Below are 24,424 nucleotides of genomic sequence, written 5' to 3' on the forward strand. Positions count from 1 at the left end.
TACCTTGGTGCCCCACTGAGGGGAGGGTGGGGAGGGGGGTACTCTGAGCTGCCGCATGAGGAGGAAGTGCTGATTCCCCCCATGAAGTCTTCATTAGACAATATTTTCTATTCCATTCCTATTAGGATACTTCCCAATGGGCACAGACGTCAATTCAACATCCATTCCACGTTGAATCAACGTTTTTTCATTGAAATGACGTGAAAACAATGTTGATTCAAGCAGTGTGTGTCCAGTGGGTTGGTTCTTCCACAAAAATGTCAAATAAAACGTATCACTGAGAAATCGCTGGAACTCACCCAGTGACGTCATTACCAGAAACTACTCACTGGTTCTTCTGTGTGGGAACAATGTTTGTGGTTGTGTGGGCTTGTATCAGGTATAAGAAGACCTTTGAAGATAGCCTGCAAACACAAGCTGATCAATACAAAACAACCTCTATCATGTTCCTGTCTGGTAAGTTGAACTATCAGATCATTATAATATCAGATGTTACAACAACAGTAGCATCAGATATAGATTTGTCAATAGTACTACTCATTACTTCTCTATAGAGTTTATATCAGTAGTACTAATTAAATACTACTAGGTTGTTGTAGCTGATGTAGTTATTTCTCTATAGAATTTATCAGTAGTATTAATTAAATACTACTAGGTTGTTGTAGCTAATGTAGCTATGCTTCAAAAAGAAATTGCAAAATGTTACACATCCATTGTTAAGCTGGAATGGAATGTTTGTATCCAGTATATTTGACTGTGATAGGTGGTTGTCTCAGCTAGCTACAGTGCCTTCGGAAGGTATTCACATGCTTTTACTTTTTCTACATTTAGTTGCGTTACAAAGTGGGAATAAAATTGATTTAATTGTCTTTTTTTTAAATAAAAGATTAAAACAAAATATTATGTAATATTGCAAAGAAAAAGCCATATCTCTGTCAATTTTGACCATCTCAATCTTTTACTTTTATTAGCCAGTCTGAGATATGGCTTTTTCTTTGCATCTCTGCCTAGAAGGCCAGCGTACCGGGGTCACCTCTTCACTGTTGACGTTGAGACTGGTGTTTTGCGGGTACTATTTAATGAGGTTTCCAATTGAGGACTTGTGAGGCGTCTGGTTCTCAAACTAGACACACTAATGTACTTGTCCTCTTGCTCAGTTGTGCACCGGGGCCTCCCACCCCTCTTTCTATCCTGGTTAGAGCCAGTTTTCTCTGTTCTGTGAAGGGAGTAGTACCCAGTAACATAATTAGTTTTAAAGCGTGAATAATATCAAAGATATGTTGTATCATGTTTGGTATTGTTATGCTGATTGGTATGGTCTCCTATACATGTTGTTTTACTACAGGTGCTGTTAAAGTCATGGGGAGAGACAACATCCTAACCTTTGCTGTGCTGTGTGTCTTCTATGATTGGACTCTGGGTGTGGACTCCAAGATGGTAAGATGATATTTCTATCTGTAACACAAATGCTTTTTCAGCATTGCCCACTATCCAGCATCAACTTCTGTTTGTTCTACAGAACTATACGATTTTGAGATGAGAACCTTGTAATTATGAAAGGTTTTTACCAACATTTAGTTATGCTATTATTAATCTGAGAACAAGATCGCTACAATTAAAAATGTTCAAATATAAAACTTTCCCTCTGTTTTTACACTGTTTGCATGTTTTTTTGTACCATATTCTCTAAGGTTCATCTCCGTCAGCCTGGTCTCCGTTCCCCCATACCCTTAGACATGGTCCCTAACTCTGTTGACGACATGTATAACGGCTGCACTGAACAAATGAACAACACAGTGCAGAATAAATTTCTTTCAATAGAAACCAAAACAGTAGGGATCTTCAAACGAGCCTGGAAGAAGGCAGAAGAATGTGTAAAAAATGTGAAGGAACGATTCAAAAAGGACAATTCAGAGGTCAATCTTAAAGACAAACTTAGTGGAGAGCATATCCAGGCTATCTGTGTTTACACAGAAGTTTCGAATTACATATATAGGGAGTTCAACCAGGCAGTCCGGACCAATAGGACAGACTACGGGTCCTCCTTCCAGTTCCACTCCCTGCATTTCCTGCTGATAGATGCTCTCCGCCTCCTGAAAGAAAACCAACATGGCTGTCACACCACATATCGAAGAACCAGCATGGTGTTTGCAGGTGAAGTTAACGAAATAATCCGATTTGGCTTCTTTGCCTCCAGCTCTCTTGACAAGGAAATTACTAAAAAATTTGGAGATGACTCCTGCTTTGAGATAAAGACATGTGCAGGAGCTTATCTCAAGTCCTACCCAGTGTTGGGAGAACAGGAGAAGGAGGTATTGATTCCACCTTTTGAGATGTTCAAAATTACCAAAAAGGAAAAAGGCGAGAATGTTCTTAAATGTAAATCTCTCTTCAAACTGGAGAGTGTAGGGCTTCAGAGCAATCTGAATTGTAAAGCTGTATTGGAAAACACAGCAGTTAAGCTGTCTGTTAGTCAGTGAAGCTCTCTCTCATTCAGAGAGTGAAATGAAACAGGCTGCTTGTGCTTGCTTTGTTAGGTTCTAGGTTTATTACATTTAGTACATTCTTTTATTATCATTGTCCCTCACCTTTGTTAGGGTTTCTTCAGGGGGGTTGTGCGGCTGTTGTTGTTTCTACATCTGCCTGACTTGTTCTGTCTAATGAAGGTCTGACTGAAACATCACACTGTTCTGATGAAGGTCTATGACCGAAACGTCACACTGCTCTGATGAAGGTCAATGACCGAAACAGACACACAAATATCTTACCCCCACAAAAATGCTAACTTCCCCTGTTATTGTGATGGTGAGTTAACATTTCTTGGGGTATGGTATTTGTGCGTCTATAACGTTCTCACTCATTATTATTCACAATTCATTCAGGATTATCCACAATCATGGTAGCATCCACATTCATGTAGAAGTGTTTAGAAACATATTACATTCTCATTTACAATAAAAGTGACTCTAAAATGACGCAATACATTATTTACTGTTTATTTCTATTCGGCACTGTCACGTCTGCTCCCGCTCCCCCTTTCTGGCACTCGAGGTGCCAGGCCGCTCATCATTACGCACACCTGTCAGCATCGTTACGCGCACCAGCGCTTCATCGGACTCACCTGGATTCCATCACGTCATTGATTGCCTCCCCTATGTCTGTCACTTCCTCAGTTTCATTCCCGGGCAGCATTAATTTTGCTATGTTTCCCTTGTCCAGACTCTGTTCTTGTTTTGTTTCCTGTCTGTTTATTCAATAAATCATCACCCTGTACTTGCTTCTCGTCTCCCAGTGTCTGGCGTTACAGGCACAAAATAATCTGAAACACAACTAAAACAAACAGCAAATGCATCCAACAAGTTTTATGTAGTCATTGCGTGCTATGGATATGTTAACGTTTTACTACTTTAAAACTTCTTATGGCTGCAGGGGCACTATTGAGTAGCTTGGATGAAAGGTGCCCAGAGGTGCCCAGAATAAATGGCCTGCTCCTCAGTCTCAGTTGCTAATATATGCATATTATTAGTAGTATTGGATAGAAAACACTCAGACGTTTATAAAACTGTTTGAATGATGTCTGTGAGTATAACAGAACTCATATGGCAGGCAAAAACCTGAGAAGAAATCCAAACAGGAAGTGAGAAATCTGAGGTTGGTATATTTTCAACCCATGTCCTATTGAAATCACATTGGGATATGAATGAAGTTGCACTTCCTAGGGCTTCCACTAGATGTCATCCGTCTATAGAGACTTGGATGAGGCTTCTACTGTGTTGTGGGACTGAATAAGAGGGGAATGAGTCAGGCTACTGGCAGAGAGACATTTCCTGGTCATGCGCATTCCACATGATATCGACTTGCGTTCCGTTCCTCCTCAAGACACAAAGGAATTCTCCGGTTGGAACTTATGATAAATGATACATTTATCATAGATAGATTTACGATAAAAACATCCTAATGATTGATTCTGTACTTAGTTTGAAATGTTTCTTCGACCTGTAATATAACTTTTTGAAGTTTTTGTCCGAAGAAATGCTCGACCAGCACCGGCGTTTGGATAGGTGTACCAAACGCGCTAACAAAAGTAGCTATTTGGACATAAATAACGGACATTATCGAAAAAATCAAGCATTTATTGTGGACCTGGGATTCCTGGGAGTGCATTCTGATGAAGATCATCAAAGGTAAGGGAAATATTTAACATGTCATTTCTGGTTTCTGTTGACTCCAAAAGGGCGGCTAATTGTATTATATTTCTGAGCGCCGTCTCAGATTATTGCATGGTTTGCATTTTCCGTAAAGTTTTTTTGAAATCTGACACAGCGGTTGCATTAAGGAGAGGTATATCTATAATTCCATGTGTATAACTTGTATTATCATCTACATTTATGATGAGTATTTCTGTTGAATCGATGTGGCTATGCAAAATCACTGGATGTTTTTGGAACTAGTGAACGTAACGCGGCAATGTGAACTCTGATTTTTTTTATTTAAATATGAACTTTATCAAACAAAACATACATGTATTGTGTAACATGAAGTCCTATGAGTGTCATCTGATGAAGATCATCAACGGTTAGTGATTCATTTTATTTCTATTTGTGCTTTTTGTGACTGCTATCTTTGGCTGGAAAAATGGCTGTGCTTATTCTGTGGCTTGGTGGTGACCTAACATAATCGTTTGTGGTGCTTTTGCTGTAAAGCATATTTGAAATCGGACGCTGTGGTGGGATTAACAACAAGATTACCTTTAAAACGGTATAAGATACAAGTATGTTTGAAGAATTTTAATTATGAGATTTCTGTTGTTTTGAATTTGGCGCCCTGTACTTTCACTGGCTGTTGTCATATCATCCCGTTAACGGGATTGCAGACACAAGAAGTTTTAATACACATATACTGTAAGTGAATTTGTCCCAATACTTTTTGTTTCTGAAAATTGGGGTACTATGTACAAAATGTGCTGTAATTTCTGAACATTTTACCCGATATGGATAAAAAATACCCTAAAATGAAAGTTGTCAGTCTGCACTCTGACCCCATAGTCATTGTATCATCTCAAATCCAAGTGCTGGAGTACAGAGTCAAAACAACAAAACGTGTCACTGTCCCATTACTTTTGGAGTCACTGTATATTTCCCATGTCTGTTAGTTATATTGTAACAAGTTAATGGTTCACTGTTGAAGTTATATTCTGAATATATTCTATATTCTATATATATTGCATTCTGACACAGATATTAAGATGTTACAGTCACTAGACTTGTAGTACCCTGTGTAACGGACTCCATAGGGGATGCTTGCAGCTTCTACCAACATTAATAAAGAAAAACATTCTGCATTATTACATTCTTATGTCGTTTTTAACCTTCAGTAAAGCCTTCTCCACTTTTGAGAGACTTAAGCCATGACACACTATTAACTAATGAATGAGTCAATTAGTTAGTTGTTCAGTAAAGAGATACTGGAATCTACCAGTTGGCATTGAAGGAATTTTTACTGCATTGTGTAGAAATGGAAACCACAACAATCAAAAAATACATTCCTGTGAAGACATTTAGAATCATGTAAAAAACTGTGTACAAATAGAACATTCCTATATTAATAATAATAATAATGCCATAGAAATTATTTTAACTGTCAAATGGCCTTTCACCAATGGCCAAATATGGATGACTGGTTCCACAGTGTGCAGGGAACGTTACTTCTAAAATCAGATTAACTGTTCAAATCAGATATCTGAAACACTGGCTAGAAGTACTGACTGAGAGAGACACAGACACAGACACAGACACAGACACAGACACAGAGACAGAGACAGAGACAGAGAGACACAGACACAGACACACAGACACAGACACAGACACAGACACACAGACACAGACACAGACACAGACACAGAGACAGAGACAGAGAGAGACACACAGACACACACACAGACACAGAGAGACAGAGAGAAAGACACACAGACACACACACACACACAGACACACACACGCACAGACAGACACAGACACAGACACAGACAGAGACAGAGAGAGACACACACACAGACACAGAGAGACAGAGAGAGAGACACACAGACACACAGACACACACACACACAGACACACACACACACACACACACACACACACACACACACACACACACACACACACACACACACACACACACACACACACACACACACAGACACAGACAGACACAGACACAGACACAGACACAGACACAGACACAGACACAGACACAGACACAGACACAGACACAGACACAGACACACACACACACACACACACCGACACCGACAGACACAGACACAGACACACACACAGACACACAGAAACAGAGAGAGAGAGACACACACACACACACACACACACACACACACACACACACACACACACACACACACACACACACACACACACACACACACACACACAGACACACACACACACACACACACACACACACACCCACACACACACACACACACACACACAGACACAGACACAGACACAGACACAGACAGACACAGACACAGACACAGACACAGTTACAGACAGAGACAGAGACAGAGAGAGACACCCCTACCAACTTGCTCGGAGGGCCCTCCATTGTCATGTGTTGCTGAAGAAACTCAGATGGTGACTTCCAGAAAGCGGCGAGCTGAACAATAAACCCTTCAACTTTGGGACACCATTGTGACTTGGACGATGCAATTCATGTTCCACTTTGTTTTCCTGTGGCCTGTCATGCTAAATAATGTCCCCCGGCCAAATAGTGTCCCCCACTAAGTCAAAATGGGATTCAATAAACTATTAGCATCCGTTGCTATATCAATGGTGTGATGGCCTAATGATTAGAATTTTAGAGATCATTACAGAATAAATGACGTTATTTTCATCATCGCTATGCAAACAAGGCTGATTTCCGCGACAATTTCGATGTTTAAAAACGTCTTAGGGATAGGGTCTATTTTTCAGAATTTCCATCTGACTGACATGCCCAAGGTAAACTGCCAGTTACTCAGGCCCAGAAGCCAGGAAATGCATATAATTGGTAGCATTGGATAGAAAACACTTTGAAGTTGGTAGAAATGTTAAAATAATGTATGAGACTATAACACAATTGATATGGCAGAAAAACCAACTGGCTCTTATAATGGAAAGCTATGGGTCCTATGTAATTCCAACTCCCAGATTGCAATTCCTATGGCTTATACTAGATGTAAACAGTCTTTGTTCATTGTTTCAGGCTTGTTTCTTCCAAAATGAGGAAGAATTTAGAGTTTTGGAAAAGAGAGTCCCGGTGGAAAATAAGTCTGTCAGCGTGCGACGAAAAGGATGCGCACTTACTCATTTTACTTTTCTATTGAACATACTACTTTCCGTATGAAATATTATAGTTTAATTACATTTTAGGGTACTTGAGGTTTGAAATAGAAATGTAGTTTGACTTGTTTGAACAAAGTTTAGTGGTAGCTTTTTGGATTCCTTTGTCTGCATGTTGAACAAGTGGATTACTGAAATTGATGACACCAACTAAACTGACTTTTTGGGATATAAAGAAGGATTTTATCTAATAACACGACCATTCATGTTGTAGCTGGAACCCTTTGGATTGCAAACAGAGGAAGATTTTCAAAAGTAAGTTATTTATTTAATTGCTATTTGTGATTTTATGAAGCCTGTGCTGGTTGAAAAATATGTTGATGTGGGGCGCCGTCCTCAGACAATTGCATGGAATCCTTTCGCTGTAGAGCCTATTGTAAATCGGACAATGCAATTAGATTAACAAGAATTTAAGCTTTTAACCAATATAAGATACCTGCATGTTCATAAATGTTCATATTATGATTATTTATTTGAATTGCGCGCCTTCCAATTTCACCTGATGTTGTCGACTAGCCTTAAGTCAAACAAGTTTTGTTTAGTTAATAAAATGAAAACATAACTTCAAACTACTTTTGGGTACCTTGTTAAATAACCTCTGAAGGATTACCCCTTTTTTGTACTGTAACAATATGTACTGTATAATTTACTGTAACAATATGTACTGTAGAATTTACTGTAACTATATTTACTGTATAATTTCCTGTAACTATATTTACTGTAGAATTTACTGTAACAATATGTACTGTAGCATTTACTGTAACTATATTTACTGTAGCATTTACTGTAACTATATTTACTGCAGCATTTACTGTAACTATATTTACTGTAACTATATTTACTGTAGCATTTACTGTAACTATATTTACTGTAGCATTTACTGTAACTATATGTACTGTAGAATTTACTGTAACTATATTTACTGTAGAATTTACTGTAACAATATGTACTGTAGAATTTACTGTAACTATATTTACTGTATAATTTACTGTAACAATATGTACTGTAGAATTTACTGTAACTATATGTACTGTAGAATTTACTGTAACTATATTTACTGTATAATTTACTGTAACTATATTTACTGTGACTATATTTACATTAACTGTATTTACTGTAGCATTTACTGTAACTATATGTACTGTAGCATTTACTGTAACTATATTTACTGCAGCATTTACTGTAACTGTGCCTACATAGAAAAATGTATTCACTAATGTGGTGTAATTTAGAGTTATGTTTTTATCATATATTTTGAGCACTTGCCCTGTAGCATCAATAAAGCATTACTGAGCACAATTAAAGCAGTTTAACATTACAACATGAAATCCATGTCTTAATCGTTGCTACGTTTCAGAAATGGCAAAGAAAACGTGTAATCTGCTTGACACATTAAAGTTACTTACCTTACAGATCACGAAGTCAGCTAATTTCCACTCCATTCATATGCAAATCTGTTTGATTCATACACTGGCTTGTCTGGATGTCATGTTTTTATTTTAATCTGCACTCTCCTTATCTACACTGATATAATATAATTTCAGTAGTCCTGTTGTATTGTTATGATTTTTTTTTCTGTCTCGCGTAACTCATATATGTATCTATTGTAGGTCCTAGGACACAACAATGAATAATGTGGAACAAATAAATACCATCAAAGGATACCTTACAATTTACAGTAATGAACACCTTGTGAAACGGCTGTGAAAACCAATCAGGCAATATTTAAGATTTGAATACATAAACGTTGATCATTTTTGGTACAGTTGTGACATTCATTTATTGTCTCAGATTTTCTGTACATTCACATGGCAATCATAGACTATAATACTGAATTCTGGTGTGTGGAATTCTGCCTGTCACTTGTTCTCAACAGGCAGCCAGTCTCAGTCCAGGCACTGCTGCTCTCTTTGTGTTTGCAGTGCTAGTGTTTTTAGTTAATCTGTGTATCTCACATATTATGTGCCCAGTATGATATAGCAAGAAACGTTTCTTAGCAGATAATGACAACATGACAACAACAGTAGCTGTAGATGATGTGATGAAAAGTTGAAGGATGGTTGGTGATGGAGGACATCAGGTGGATCCATGTCTGGGTGTTGGGCAGAACCCCTAGGTTCTGGAGAACAGGTAGTGGAGGACATCAGGTGGATCCATGTCTGGGTGTTGGGCAGAACCCCTAGGTTCTGGAGAACAGGTAGTGGAGGACATCAGGTGGATCCATGTCTGGGTGTTGGGCAGAACCCCTAGGTTCTGGAGAACAGGTAATGGAGGACATCAGGTGGAGCCAAGTCTGGGTGTTGGGCAGAACCCCTAGGTTCTGGAGAACAGGTAGTGGAGGACATCAGGTGGATCCATGTCTAGGTGTTGGGCAGAACCCCTAGGTTCTGGAGAACAGGTAATGGAGGACATCAGGTGGAGCCAAGTCTGGGTGTTGAGCAGAACCCCTAGGTTCTGGAGAACAGGTAATGGAGGACATCAGGTGGAGCCAAGTCTAGGTGTTGGGCAGAACCCCTAGGTTCTGGAGAACAGGTAGTGGAGGACATCAGGTGGATCCATGTCTAGGTGTTGGGCAGAACCCCTAGGTTCTGGAGAACAGGAGCAGAGTTAAAGGAACAGGGTAGGAGACAGAGACGTAAACAAGCAAACACAGGTTACACTTTACTGTGAGAAAAGGTGATGGATTAGTGCTGTGTAATAAAATAAATTAACAGCGGGCAATCATTTTTACATGGTCAAACACCTCCACATCCTTCTCAGTCCGTGCCTGAAGGTAGGACTCGAAGGCGTTCTGGTCTGGACGATAACTTCCACCACATCAGGTGGGGTTTCAGTGATCAGGAAAGTATGTTATACAGTTGAAGTCGGAAGTTTACATACACTTAGGTTGGAGTCATTAAAACTTGTTTTTCCACCACTCCACACATTTCTTGTTAACAAACTATAGTTTTAGCAAGTCGGTTAGGACATCTACTTTGTGCATGACACAAGTAATTTTTACAACAATTGTTTACTGACAAATTATTTTACTTACAATTCACTGTATCACAATTCCAGTGGGTCAGAAGTTTACATACACTAAGTTGATCGTACCCTTTAAACAGCTTGGAAAATTCCAGAAAATGATGTCATGGCATTAGAAGCTTCTGATAGGCTAATTATCATAATTTGAGTCAATTGGAGGTGTACCTGTGGATGTATTTCAAGGCCTACCTTCAAATTCAGTGCCTCTTTGCTTGAGATCATGGAAAAATCAAAACAAATCAGCCAAGACCAGCAATTTCCAAATGCCTGAAGGTACCACATGCATCTGTACAAACAATAGTATGCAAGTATAAACACCATGGGACCACGCAGCCATCATACCGCTCAGGTAGGAGAGGCATTCTGTCTCCTGGAGATGAACGTACTTTGGTGCGAAAAGAGCAAATCAATCCCAGAACAACAGCAAAGGACCTTGTGAAGATGCTGGAGGAAACAGGTACAAAAGTATCTATATCCACAGTAAAACGAGTCCTATATTGACATAACCTGAAAGACCACTCAGCAAGGAAGAAGCCACTGCTCCAAAACCACCATAAAAAAGCCAGACTAATGTTTGCAACTGCACACGGGGACAAAGATTGTAGTTTTTGGAGAAATGTCCTCTGGTCTGATGAAACAAAAATAGAACTTCTTGGCCATAATGACCATCGTTATGTTTGTAGGAAATAAGGGGATGCTTGCAAGCCGAAGAACACCATCCCAACCGTGAAGCACGGGGGTGGCAGCATCATGTTGTGAGGGTGCTTTGCTGCAGAAGGGACTGGTGCATTTCACAAAATAGATGTCATCATGAGGCAGGACAATGATGTGGATATACTGAAGCAACATCTCAAGACATCAGTCAGGAAGTTAATGCTTGGTCGCATATGGGTCTTCCAAATGGACAATGACCCCAAGCATACTTCCAAAGTTGTGGCAAAATGGCTTAAGGACAACAAAAGGTTTTGGGGTGGCCATCACAAAGCCCTGACCTCAATCCTATAGAAAATTTCACTCCGGACACTTTATCTGGGCGTGGTTTGTCAGGACCTCCATCAGCCGAAGCTAAGTAGTAACATTAACATGATGCCCTCTAATTGCAGTCGCTGTACTTATAATATACAGGAGAACGATCACCGTACGGCGAGGATAGCTGTGCTGCAAGCCTAGCTTCAGATGCAATCGTTAGGCAAGGGTAATTTCAGTGTAGGAAAGGATGAAACAGCATCTGTGCCACCAGTAAGTACAGATAGTAGTATAAATCCCCTCGCACTGTCCCCACAGCCGGACAACATTCTCATGGCTTCTGGAGGGAAATTTCGAGCCTTTTCTGGTCTCTACTCCTCCCGTTACGGGCTCTGAGACGCCGAAGCCTCCCACCATTAGCTCTGACAAAATGAAAACCCCAGTCATTGGTGACTCCATTACACGTAGTATTATACTTAAAACGAATCATCCAGCGATCATACACTGTTTACCAGGGGGCAGGGCTACCGATGTTAAGGCTAATCTGAAGATGGTGCTGGCTAAAGCTAAAACTGGCGAGTGTAGAGAGTATAGGGGTATTGTTATCCACGTCGGCACCAATGATGTTAGGATGAAACAGTCAGAGGTCACCAAGCGCAACATAGCTTCAGCATGTAAACCTGCTAGAAAGATGTCGGCATCGAGTAATTGTCCCCTTCCAGTTAGGGGGAGTGATGAGCTCTACAGCAGAGTCTCACAACTCAATCGCTGGTTGAAAACTGTTTTCTGCCCCTCCCAAAAGATAGAGTTTGTAGATAATTGGCCCTCTTTCTGGGACTCACTCACAAACAGGATCAAGCCTGGCCTGTTGAGGAGTGACGTACTCCATCCTAGCTGGAGGGGTGCTCTCATCTTATCTATGAACATAGACAGGGCTCTAACTCCCCTAGCTCCATAATGAGATAGGGTGCAGGCCAGGCAGCAGGCTGTTAGCCAGCCTGCCAGCTTAGTGGAGTCTGCCACTAGCACAGTCAGTGTAGTCAGCTCAGCTATCTCCATTGAGACAATGTCTTTGCCTCGACCTAGGTTGGGCAAAACTAAACATGGCGGTGTTCCACTTAGCAATCTCACTAGAATAAAGACCTCCTCCATTCCTGCCGTTATTGAAAGAGATTGTGATACCTCACATCTCAAAACAGGGCTACTTATTAATGTTAGATCCATCACTTCCAATGCAGTTAAAGTCAATGAACTAATCACTGATCATAATCTTGATGTGATTGGCCTGACGGAAACATGGCTTAAGCCTGATGAATTGATTGTGTTAAATGTGGCCTCACCTCCTGGTTACACTAGTGACCATATCCCCCGCACATCCCGCAAAGGCAGAGGTGTTGCTAACATTTACGATAGCAAATTTCAAATTACAAAAAAAAAAAAAAACTTTCGTCTTTTGAGCTTCTAGTCATGAAATCTATGCAGCCTACTCAATCACTTTTTATAGCTACTGTTTACAGGCCTCCTGGGCCATATACAGCATTCCTCACGGAGTGCCCTGAATTCCTATCGGACCTTGTAGTCATGGCAGAAAATATTCAAATTTTTGGTGACTTTAATTTTCACATGGAAAAGTCCACAGACCCACTCCAAAAGGCTTTCGGAGCCATCATTGACTCAGTGAGTTTTGTCCAACATGTCTCCGGACCTACTCACTGCCACAGTCATACTCTGGACCTAGTTTTGTCCCGTGGAATACATGTTCCTCATAATCCAGGACTATCGGACCACCATTTTATTACGTTTGCAATCGCAACAAATAATCTGCTCAGACCCCAACCAAGGATCATCAAAAGTCGTACTATAAATTCTTGGACAACCCAAAGATTCCTAGATGCCCTTCCAGACTCCCTCCACCTACCCAAGGACATCAGAGTACAAAAATCAGTTAACCACCTAACTGAGGAACTCAATTTAACCTTGCGCAATACCCTAGATTCAGTCACACCCCTAAAAACAAAAAACATTTGTCTTAAGAAACTAGCTCCCTGGTATACAGAAAATACCAGAGCTCTGAAGCAAGCTTCCAGAAAAATGTAATGGAAATTGCGCTACACAAAACTGTAAGTCTTCCGACTAGCTTGGAAAGACAGTACCGTGCAGTATCGAAGAGCTCTCACTGCTGCTCGATCATCCTATTTTTCCAACTTAATTGAGGAAAATAAGAACAATCCCAAATGTATTTTTGATAGCTAACTAAAATGCTTTCACTTCAGCAGTGATAAATTGATAAACTTCTTTGAGGAAAAGATCATGATCATTAGAAAGCAAATTACGGACTCCTCTTTAAATCTACGTATTCCTCCAAAGCTCAGTTGTCCTGAGTCTGCACAACTCTGCCAGAACCTAGGATCAAGGGAGACACTCAAGTTGTTTAAAACTATATCTCTTGACACATTGATGAAAATAATCATGGCCTCTAAACCTTCAAGCTGCATACTGGACCCTATTTGACTTAAACTACTGAAAGAGCTGCTTCCTGTGCTTGGCCCTCCTATGTTGAACATAATAAAAAGCTCTCTATCCACCAGATGTGTACCAAACTCACTAAAAGTGGCAGTAATAAAGCCTCTCCTGAAAAATCCAAACCATGACCCAGAAATATAAAAAACTATCGGCCTATATCGAATCTCCCATTCCTCTCCCAAAAATGTTTAAAAGCTGTTGCGCAGCAACTCGCTGCCTTCCTGAAGACAAACAATGTATACGAAACTGAGACTGCACTTGTGAAGGTGGTAAATTACCTTTTAATGGCGTCAGACCGAGGCTCTGCATCTGTCCTCGTGCCGCTAGACCATAGTGCTGCTTTTGATACCATCGATCACCACATTCTTTTGGAGAGATTGGAAACCCAAATTGGTCTACACGGAAAAGTTCTGGCCTGGTTTAGATCTTATCTGTCGGAAAGATATCAGTTTGTCTCGGTGGATGGTTTGCCCTCTGACAAATCAACTGTAAATTTCGGTGTTCCTCAAGGCTCCGTTTTAGGGACCACTATTGTTTTCACTATATATTTTACCTCTTGATGATGTCATTCGGAAACATAATGTTAACTTTCACTGCTATGCGGATGACACACAGCTGTGCATTTCTATGAAACATGGTGAAGCCCCAAAATTGGCCTCCCTGGAAGCCTGTGTTTCAGACATAAGTAAATGGATGGAGGCAAATGTTCTACTTTTAAACTCGGACAAAACAGAGATTCTTGTTCTAGGTCCCAAGAAACGACGTGATCTTCTGTTATATCTGAAAATGATCCTTGATGGTTGTACAAGTTACTCTGGACCCTGAACTCTCTTTTGACGAACATATCAAGACTGTTTCAAGGACAGCTTTTTTCCATCTACGTAACATTGCAAAAATCAGAAACTTTCTTTCCAAAAATGATGCAGAAAAATTCCTCCATGCTTTTGTCACTTCTAGGTTAGACTACTGCAATGCTCTACTTTCCGGCTACCCGGATAAAGCACTAAATAAACTTCAGTTAGTGCTAAACACGGCTGCTAGAGTCTTGACTAGAACCCCAAAATGTGATCATATTACTCCAGTGCTAGCCTCCCTACACTGGCTTCCTGTTAAGGCAAGGGATGATTTTAAGGTTTTACTGCTAACCTACAAAGTATTACATGGGCTTGCTCCTACCTATCTTTCCGATTTGGGCCTGCCGTACATACCTACACGTATGCTACGGTCACAAGACGCAGGCCTCCTTACTGTCCCTAGAATTTCTAAGCAAACAGCTGGAGGCAGGGCTTTCTCCTATTGAGCTCAATTTTTATGGAATGGTCTGCCTATCCATGTGAGAGATGCAGACTCGGTCTCAACCTGTAAGTCTTTATTGAAGACTCATCTCTTCAGTAGTTCCTATGATTGAGTGTAGTCCGGCCCAGGAGTGTGAAGGTGAATGAAACGGCACTGGAGCAACGAACCGCCCTTGCTGTCTCTTCCTGGCCGGTTCCCCTCTCTCCACTGTGATTCTCTGCCTCTAACCCTTAGAGACATTTTTTGTCTCTATTTGGTTTGGTCAGGGTGTGATTTGGGTGGGCATTCTATGTTCTGATTTCTATGTTTTGTGTTTCTATGTTTTGGCCGGGTATGGTTCTCAATCAGGGACAGCTGTCTATTGTTGTCTCTGATTGGGAATCATACTTAGGCAGCCTTTTTTCCTTTTGTATTTTGTGGGTAGTTGACTTTGTTAGTGGCCTGTATAGCCCTAGTAAGCTTCACATTCATTTTTGTTATTTCTTGTTTTTGTTGGCGACATTCTAAATAAAAAGAAATGTACGCTCACGACGCTGCACCTTGGTCCGGTCATTTCCCTGACGACGTTCGTGACAAACCCTATTACAGGGGCTGAGTCACTGGCTTACTGGTGCTCTTCCATGCCACCTCTGGATTACCAACCTCTGCCTGTCCTGACCCTGAGGCCTGCCATCCTGTACCTTTGCCCCACCTCTGGATTACTAACCTCTGCCTGTCCTGACCCTGAGCCAGCCTGCCGTCCTGTACCTTTGCCCCACCTCTGGATTACCAAACTCTGCCTGACCTTTCCCTGAGCATGCCTGCCATCCTATACCTTTGCCCCCATACTCTGGATATTTGACCCCTGCCTGCCTTGACCTGTCGTTGCCTGCCCCTGTTGCTATAAAAAACATTTTTACTTCGACAGTCTGCATCTGGGTCTTACCTTGATTCCTGATAGTATTTAATGGTAGTTTGCTACTGTTGAGAATGTTTGCACCATGCCTAAATTGGAGCATGTAAATATCTGTAGAATATATTTGAATTGAGAAATATTTGTATGCACAAATTCAAATGTATCTTCATGTTGTATCTGATGATGTGTGAAACATAACTACTGGAACACAGGAAGTTACAAACAGGAAAAAAGTAGGACTTCTATTAATATGACAGTACAAATAAATACAACAATAGGTGTGTTTAAAATGAGGGTGTGTGTGGGTTCGAGAGAGAGAGAGAGAGAGAGAGAGAGAGAATGAAGGAGGAAGTTCTGTGCACTATAAGCTGCTGTATGTGTTACAGTATGTTGTCATGGTGATGTTAAATCACTTTCTCACAAGTCCAGTTGATTTTCTTGTCACATGACAAGTAATTCCATGCCTCCAGATGAAGATGAACTTTGTTAATTTCAGCATAGTGCTCCTCACCATGTTCTGCATAGCCACCACCATTATCAGGCTGTGGATCATACCAGTACCTACAGGGTTAAAAACAGTCAGATATCATGGTAAATACCAGTACCTACAGGGTTAAAAGCAGACAGACATAATGGTTAATACCTGTAACTACAGTGTTAAAAACAGTCAGATATCATGGTTAATACCAGTACCTACAAGGTTAAAAACAGTCAGATATCATGGTTAATACCAGTACCTACAGGGTTAACAACAGTCAGATATCATGGTTAATACCAGTACCTACAGGGTTAAAAACAGTCAGATATCATGGTTAATACCAGTACCTACAGGGTTAAAACAGTCAGATATCATGGTTAACACCAGTACCTACAGGGTTAAAAACAGTCAGATATCATGGTTAATACCAGTACCTACAGGGTTAACAACAGTCAGATATCATGGTTAATACCAGTACCTACAGGGTTAAAAACAGTCAGATATCATGGTTAATACCAGTACCTACAGGGTTAAAAACAGTCAGATATCATGGTTAATACCAGTACCTACAGAGTTAATAACAGTCAGATATCATGGTTAATACCAGTACCTACAGGGTTAATAACAGTCAGATATCATGGTTAATACCAGTACCTACAGAGTTAATAACAGTCAGATATCATGGTTAATACCAGTACCTACAGGGTTAATAACAGTCAGATATCATGGTTAATACCAGTACCTACAGGGTTAAAAACAGTCAGATATCATGGTTAATACCAGTACCTACAGGGTTAATAACCGTGAGATATCGCAGTTAGAACATTACAATCCTAAATAATATACATGTTAATATACATAATTAAAGATATCTTTGTTGACTGCTACAATCAATGACAATAACCCGTATAGAAAAATTTTCATTGGAGCCTTATTGTCAGAGTAGTTAACATCTCTTACTCTGTGGTCAGTGGTGTTCCATCCACCCATTTCCAGGTCTCCTCTGTCTCTCTGTCAGTCAGACCAACCCAGACTCTCTTCTTGAAGGTGAAGAGAAACTCCTATGGTTGAGAAAGATACACTGCATTGAGTAAGCTCCAAGTTTTGGGACACTGACACATTTTTGTTGTTTTGGCTCCAGCACTTTGTATTTGAAATGATACATTATAGTTTAAAGTGCGGACCGTCAGCTTTCAGTTTAGTTTTTTTTCATCCATATCAAGTGAACCGTTTAGAAATGACATCACTGTTTGTACATCGTCCACCATTGTAGGGGACCAAAAGTATTAGGACCTATTCACTTATATGTGTATTAAAGTAGTCAAAGCTTTTAGTATTTGGTCCCATATTCCGTAGCACGCAATGACTAAATCTAGCTTGTGAAACTACAAACTTGTTGGATGAATTTGCTTTTAGTTTTGGTTGTGTTTCAGATTATTTTGTGCCAAATAGAAATTAATGGTTAATAATGTATTGTGTCAATTTGGAGTAACGTTTCATGTAAATAAGTATATAATATGTTTCTAAACACTTCTACATAAATGTGGATGCTACCATGACTATGGATAGTGCTGAATGAATTGTCAATAATGATGAGTGAGAAAGTTAAAGATGAACAAATCCCATAAACTGAAAGCTGTCAGTCTCCCCGTTAACCTCATAGACATTGTATATTTCCAAATCCAAAGTGCTGGACCACAAGCCCCACCACAAAACATGTGTCAACGTCCCAATACTTTTGGATCCCATTGTTTGACCAAATCTACCCCCGACAGACCTATATCCCCCCTCCCCCCACCCCCCCCTTCTCTTTCGCACTATCTTCTCTCACCTGTTCCTCTGTTGTTTATGATCACCAGGTCTGTTCCTCTCTCCAGACAGTCCTGTCTGCTCTCCTCCCAGGTTTTCTTCTCAGTAGAGATGAAGTAACAACTGCATTCAAACTTCTTCCATCTGTCAGAACATGTTTTTTCTGTTTGATGACACAACACAACATTGATTCAATATGATACAATACAATAAACATCACATTTTATTTTCCATGATTCACTGGACTAGATCTCAATGAAACATTGACTTTATAATAAAGATAGGTATGAAAACCAGCTCACTGACCACAAAACAAATTCTGAAGCCTGTCTTTCTCTGTAGTCAGGTTGTTGTATCTGGTCTGTAACTGGTCTCTCTCTTCAGTCAGGTTGTTGTATGTAGTCTGTAGCTGGTCTCTATCTTCAGTCAGGTTGTTGTATTTGGTCTGTAACTGGTCTCTCTCTTCAGTCAGGTTGTTGTATTTGGTCTGTAACTGGTCTCTCTCTTCAGTCAGGTTGTTGTATCTGGTCTGTAGCTGGTCTCTCTCTTCAGTCAGGTTGTTGCATTTGGTCTGTAGCTGGTCTCTCTCTTCAGTCAGGTTGTTGTATTTGGTCTGTAACTGGTCTCTCTCTTCAGTCAGGTTGTTGTATTTGGTCTGTAGCTGGTCTCTCTCTTCAGTCAGGTTGTTGTATCTGGTCTGTAGCTGGTCTCTCTCTTCAGTCAGGTTGTTGTATTTGGTCTGTAACTGGTCTCTCTCTTCAGTCAGGTTGTTGTATTTGGTCTGTAACTGGTCTCTCTCTTCAGTCAGGTTGTTGTATCTGGTCTGTAGCTGGTCTCTCTCTTCAGTCAGGTTGTTGCATTTGGTCTGTAGCTGGTCTCTCTCTTCAGTCAGGTTGTTGTATTTGGTCTGTAACTGGTCTCTCTCTTCAGTCAGGTTGTTGTATTTGGTCTGTAGCTGGTCTCTCTCTTCAGTCAGGTTGTTGTATTTGGTCTGTAACTGGTCTCTCTCTTCAGTCAGGTTGTTGTATTTGGTCTGTAGCTGGTCTCTCTCTGCACTTGCGTTAGTCTTATAAAAGGAAAAACTCTGGAACAAGGTGTTCCTTTCATCCTCAGAATCTTTGATGGCTCTGTTATCTACAAAGTATTAACACATAGTTACTAGGTAAAATACCAGGTAAATAGGCTTAGTAACCAGCACTTAATACAACTATGTGAAAAGCAATGAACTTGTACACAAACTCACAGTAGACAGACAGGCCTATGATCCAAGCCAGTGGAACACACAGCAGCCCCAGACACACTGCAACAACTAGGAAGGGTCTCTTCTCTGAGCTATCAGGCTCTGTGGACACATACAAGAGACTGTTATGTTTTGTGGGTGTGTGTGTGTGTGTGTGTGTGTGTGTGTGTGTGTGTGTGTGTGTGTGTGTGTGTGTGTGTGTGTGTGTGTGTGTGTGTGTGTGTGTGTGTGTGTGTGTGTGTGTGTGTGTGTGTGTGTGTGTGTGTGTGTTTTACCTGAGTGCTGGTCTCCTGGTCCATTATTAGGAGCAGTGTCTGCTGTCTCTTCTCTCTTGGTGCTGGTCTCACATTCTCTTAGGGTGTCTGCACTGACGAAGATATCCACAATCCTATCCTCCATCTCACCTCTGTCAAACTTGACCTTCTTGTTCATATCTGGTTCAGCATAGATGACCTTTGACATCTTTAACAATGCCTGGGTCTTTCTTTCTATGTAGGTCTACTATATATTAAATTCTTCTTAATAGGGGGCGCAATTTTCACTTTGTGAAAAAATTGTGCCCAAATTAAACGGCCTCGTACTCTGTTCTAGATCATACAATATGCATATTATTATTACTATTGGATAGAAAACACTCTGAAGTTTCTAAAACTGTTTGAATTATATCTGTGAGTAAAACAGAACTCATTTGGCAGCAAACTTCCAAATAGGAAGTGAAAATTCTGAAAAGGGCCTCCCTATTGAATTGCCTTATATTTATGGATCTGTATGCACTTCATACGCCTTCCACTAGATGTCAACAGGCAGTAGAATGTTGAATGGGGTGTCTAGCTTGATGTGAGACCGAATGAGAGCTTTTGGAGTGACAGGTCCGCTCTATTGACAGTATTCAACTGCGCACCAGGGAACCCCACATTGTCTTCTGAAATTCGTTAGGTATACACGACGAAATGCTCCGGCTCGGATTTTATTGGATACATATGAGAAAAACATCATGAAGTTGGATTTTCAACCGAGTTTGACCAGTTTATTCGACGTTTATTGGGACTTTTGGAATTTTTCGTTCCATGCGCTAAGAGTTCTTGGACATGTGCGCTCCACATGGCTAGCCAAAGTTGCTAATTCGACAGAAGAAATGGACATTCTAAAACAAAACAACGATTTATTCTGGAACTAGGACTCCTTGCACTACATTCTGATGGAAGATCATCAAAGGTAAGAGAATATTTATGATGTTATTTCGTATTTTTGTGGTTTATGTTGGCTCCAACAAGGCGGAGAATTGGTGAGCGCTGTCTCACAATATTGCATGCTGTACGTTGTACTAAAGTAATTTTTTTAAATCTAACACAGCGGTTGCATTAAGAACCAGTGTATCTTTCATTTGCTGTACAACATGTATTTTTTAGTAAAGTTTATGATGAGTTTTTTGGTTAGATTACGTGACTGTCCAAAATTTCCCCGGACAATTTCGTGCATTATGGCTACGTATTCACAATGTAAAACCACGATTTGTACCTCTAAATATGCACATTTTTGAACAAAACATAAATGTATTGTATAACATGATGTTATAAGAATGTCTTCTGATGAAGTTGTTCAAAGGTTAGTGATGAATTTTATCTCTATTTGTGGGTTTTGTGAAAGCTATGTTGGCGGTGAATAAATGGCGTTGTGTGTTTGGCTATTGTGGTGAGCTAATATAAATATATATTGTGTTTTCGCTGTAAAACACTTAAAAAATCGGAAATATTGGCTGGATTCACAAGATGTTTCTCTTTCATTTGCTGTACAACATGTATTTTTCATAAATGTTTTATGATGAGTATTTATGTATTTCACGTTGCTCTCTGTAATTATTCTGGCTGTTTTGGTGCTATTTGTGACGGTGGCTGCAATGTAAAACTACGATTTATACCTCTAAATATGCACATTTTCGAACAAAACATAAATGTATTGTATAACATGATGTTATAAGACTGTCATCTGATGAAGTTGTTCAAAGGTTAGTGATTAATTTTATCTCTATTTGTGGGTTTTGTGAAAGCTATGTTGGCGGTGAAAACATGGTGAAAACATGGTGTTGTGTGTTTGGCTATTGTGGTGAGCTAATATAAATATATATTGTGTTTTCGCTGTAAAACATTTTAAAAATCGGAAATGATTGTTCGATTCACAAGATGTTTATCTTTCATTTGCTGTATTGGACTTGTGATTTCATGAAATTATATTATATGATATCCCTGTGGCGCTAGGCTAGGCTATGCTAGTCAGCTTTTTTGATGAGGAGGATCCCGGATCCGGGAGGGTGACTCGTTAGAGGTTTTAAGTCTCTGTGTCACGTTCTGACCTTAGTTCCTTTGTTTTGTCTTTTGTTTTGTATGGTCAGGGCGTGAGTTGGGGTGGGCAGTCAATGTTTGTATTTCAATGTTGTCTATTTCTATGTGTTTGGCCTGATATGGTTCTCAATCAGAGACAGGTGTTTTGCGTTGTCTCTGATTGGGAACCATATTTAGGTAGCCTGTTTTGTATTGTGGGTTGTGGGTTATTGTCTATGTTATGTTGCATGTTAGCACAGTGTTTATTATAGCGGTCACGTTCGTCTTATTCGTTTTGTTGTTTTTGTTTAAGTGTTCTTCATTAAATATAGAAGAATGTATTCAAACAACGCTGCGCTTTGGTCCGCTTCTTACGACGATCGTGACACTCTACTTCTAGTGATATCTCTGCCTCTGAGTCATCTGTGTGTCTCGGTCTGTGTGACTGATGTAGGTGTAAACTCTAGGGAAGTATAAAAAAATTACATGCAGTTGTGACTATGCTAATACACAAAAAAAACATGTTTGCATACTTGTGTACGTACATGTGTGCATATATATTGTGTGTGTGTATGTGAGAGATTGTTACAGTGGTTATTGTTAAACCATTTGCAGCAGCACAATATAAATCATTCCATGTCTCTACATGGTCCTCTTGTCCAGTGTATATCTCAACACAGTCTCAGAAATCTCAAAGCTTTTATTTAGAATTCAAGGCCCACTTAACCAGCATGGCTACCACAGCATTCTGCAGCGATAGGCATTCCATATGCTTTGCGCTTAGTGGGACTGTCATTTGAGTTCCAATACACCTTCAGGCTGTGTAAGGGCTATTTGACCAAGAAGGAGAGTGATGGACTGCTGCGTCAGATTACCTGGCCTCCACAATCTCCCAACCTCAACCCTATTGAGATGGTTAGAAAACAGTTGGACCGCAGAGTGAAGGAAAAGCAGCCAACAATTGCTCAGGATATGTGGGAACTCCTTCAAGACTGTTTGAAAAGCATTCCAGGAGAAGCTGGTTGAGAGAATGCCAATAGCTTGCAAAGATTTCATCAACGCAAAGGGTGACTAGTTTGAAGAATCTCAAATATAAAATAAATGTTGATTTGTGTAACACTTTTTTGGTTACTACATGATTCCATGTGTGTTATTTCATAATTTTGATGTCTAGACTATTATTCTACAAAGTAGAAAATATAAAAAATAAGGAAAACCCCTCTAATGAGTAGGGGTGTCCAAACTTTTGACTGCTACTGTACATCAACATGTTCAGGAGATCCAGGACTTCAAACATGGGTCATTATAATGTCCATACAATAGATGTGACACTACAAACTGCTCTAAGTGGATATTGAGGGTGGGTAGTCTTAACCAGTGAGGATGAGATGACAACAGAAACCACCGGGGCTCTCCTCTACATTTACCCTTTAGTCATTTAGCAGACGCTCTTATCCAGAAAGACTTAGAGGATCAATTAGGGTAATGTGCATTGCTCAAGGGCACATCGACAGATGTTTCACTTAGTCTGCTCAGGGATTCGAACCAGCAACCTTTCGTACTGGCCAAACGATCTTAACCTCTAGGCTACTTGCCGCCCTCTCTCTTAATGAACCTGATTGGTCTTGGAGATTTTGAGTGCCAGCTGGTTAAACCACTGAAAAGATCCACTTCACTTCCCTCTTTTGGGACCCATATAGGGGAACAACAGTCAAATATGAGCATTTGATTTTGTGCTTATTTGTAACTTGACAACAAAGACTTTTAGATTATTAAGATTATTAAGTAAAATCCTTTGATACCCTTTGATATCTCTACTACACTCATTGATTGGTGATACAGTCAACTCCTATACCGTGTATGTAATGGTGGTTTGGTACTGTTGAGAATATTTCCAATCCATCACCAGGTCTAAATTGGAGCATGTAAATATCTGTAGCAAGATAAAATAATATATTAGAATTGGAAATGATGAAATGCACTGCATGCAGAGTGTGAACAAAGTCAAATGTACTAACTTCATGTTGACTCTGGTGATGTGTCAAACATAACTTCTGGTACACAGGAAGCTACAAACAGGAAATAAGTCGGCCTTTTATTAGTATGATACTACAAACAAATACAACAATAGGTGTGTGTGTATGTGTGTGTGTGTGTGTGTGTGTGTTTGAGAGAGACAGCGACAGAGACAGAGACAGAGAGAGACAGAGACAGAGACAGAGGCAGACAGACAGACAGACAGACAGACAGACAGACAGACAGACAGACAGACAGACAGACAGACAGACAGACAGACAGACAGACAGACAGACAGACAGACAGACAGACAGACAGACAGACAGAGACAGACAGAAAGAGAGAGACAGAGAGACAGAGAGACAGAGAGACAGAGAGACAGCGACAGACAGACAGAGACAGACAGCGACAGGCAGACAGAGAATGAAGGAGGAAGTTGTCTGTACTATAGGCTGCTGTGTT

General features: G+C 40.2%; 1 protein-coding gene across 1 annotated transcript; it reads left to right on the forward strand.

Moving 5' to 3' along the window:
- The first annotated feature begins 1,359 nt into the window (after nt 1–1,359).
- LOC120037330 (erythroblast NAD(P)(+)--arginine ADP-ribosyltransferase-like) lies at nt 1,360–2,480 on the forward strand. The gene is made up of 2 exons (XM_038983486.1): nt 1,360–1,437; nt 1,692–2,480. The coding sequence occupies exons 1-2, from the start codon at nt 1,360–1,362 to the stop codon at nt 2,478–2,480; spliced, it is 867 nt and encodes a 288-aa protein (XP_038839414.1).
- Nucleotides 2,481–24,424: the final 21,944 nt, after the last annotated feature.

Source organism: Salvelinus namaycush, unplaced genomic scaffold (genome assembly GCF_016432855.1).
Source record: "Salvelinus namaycush isolate Seneca unplaced genomic scaffold, SaNama_1.0 Scaffold170, whole genome shotgun sequence".
NCBI lineage: Eukaryota > Metazoa > Chordata > Actinopteri > Salmoniformes > Salmonidae > Salvelinus > Salvelinus namaycush.

Excerpts from the sequence above, each read along its gene's own strand:
- LOC120037330 (XM_038983486.1), top strand. The coding sequence starts at position 1,360 with ATGGGGAGAGACAACATCCTAACCTTTGCTGTGCTGTGTGTCTTCTAT. Across the intron at positions 1,438-1,691 it reads TGGGTGTGGACTCCAAGATG|GTTCATCTCCGTCAGCCTGG; the intron begins GTAAGATGATAT and ends ATATTCTCTAAG.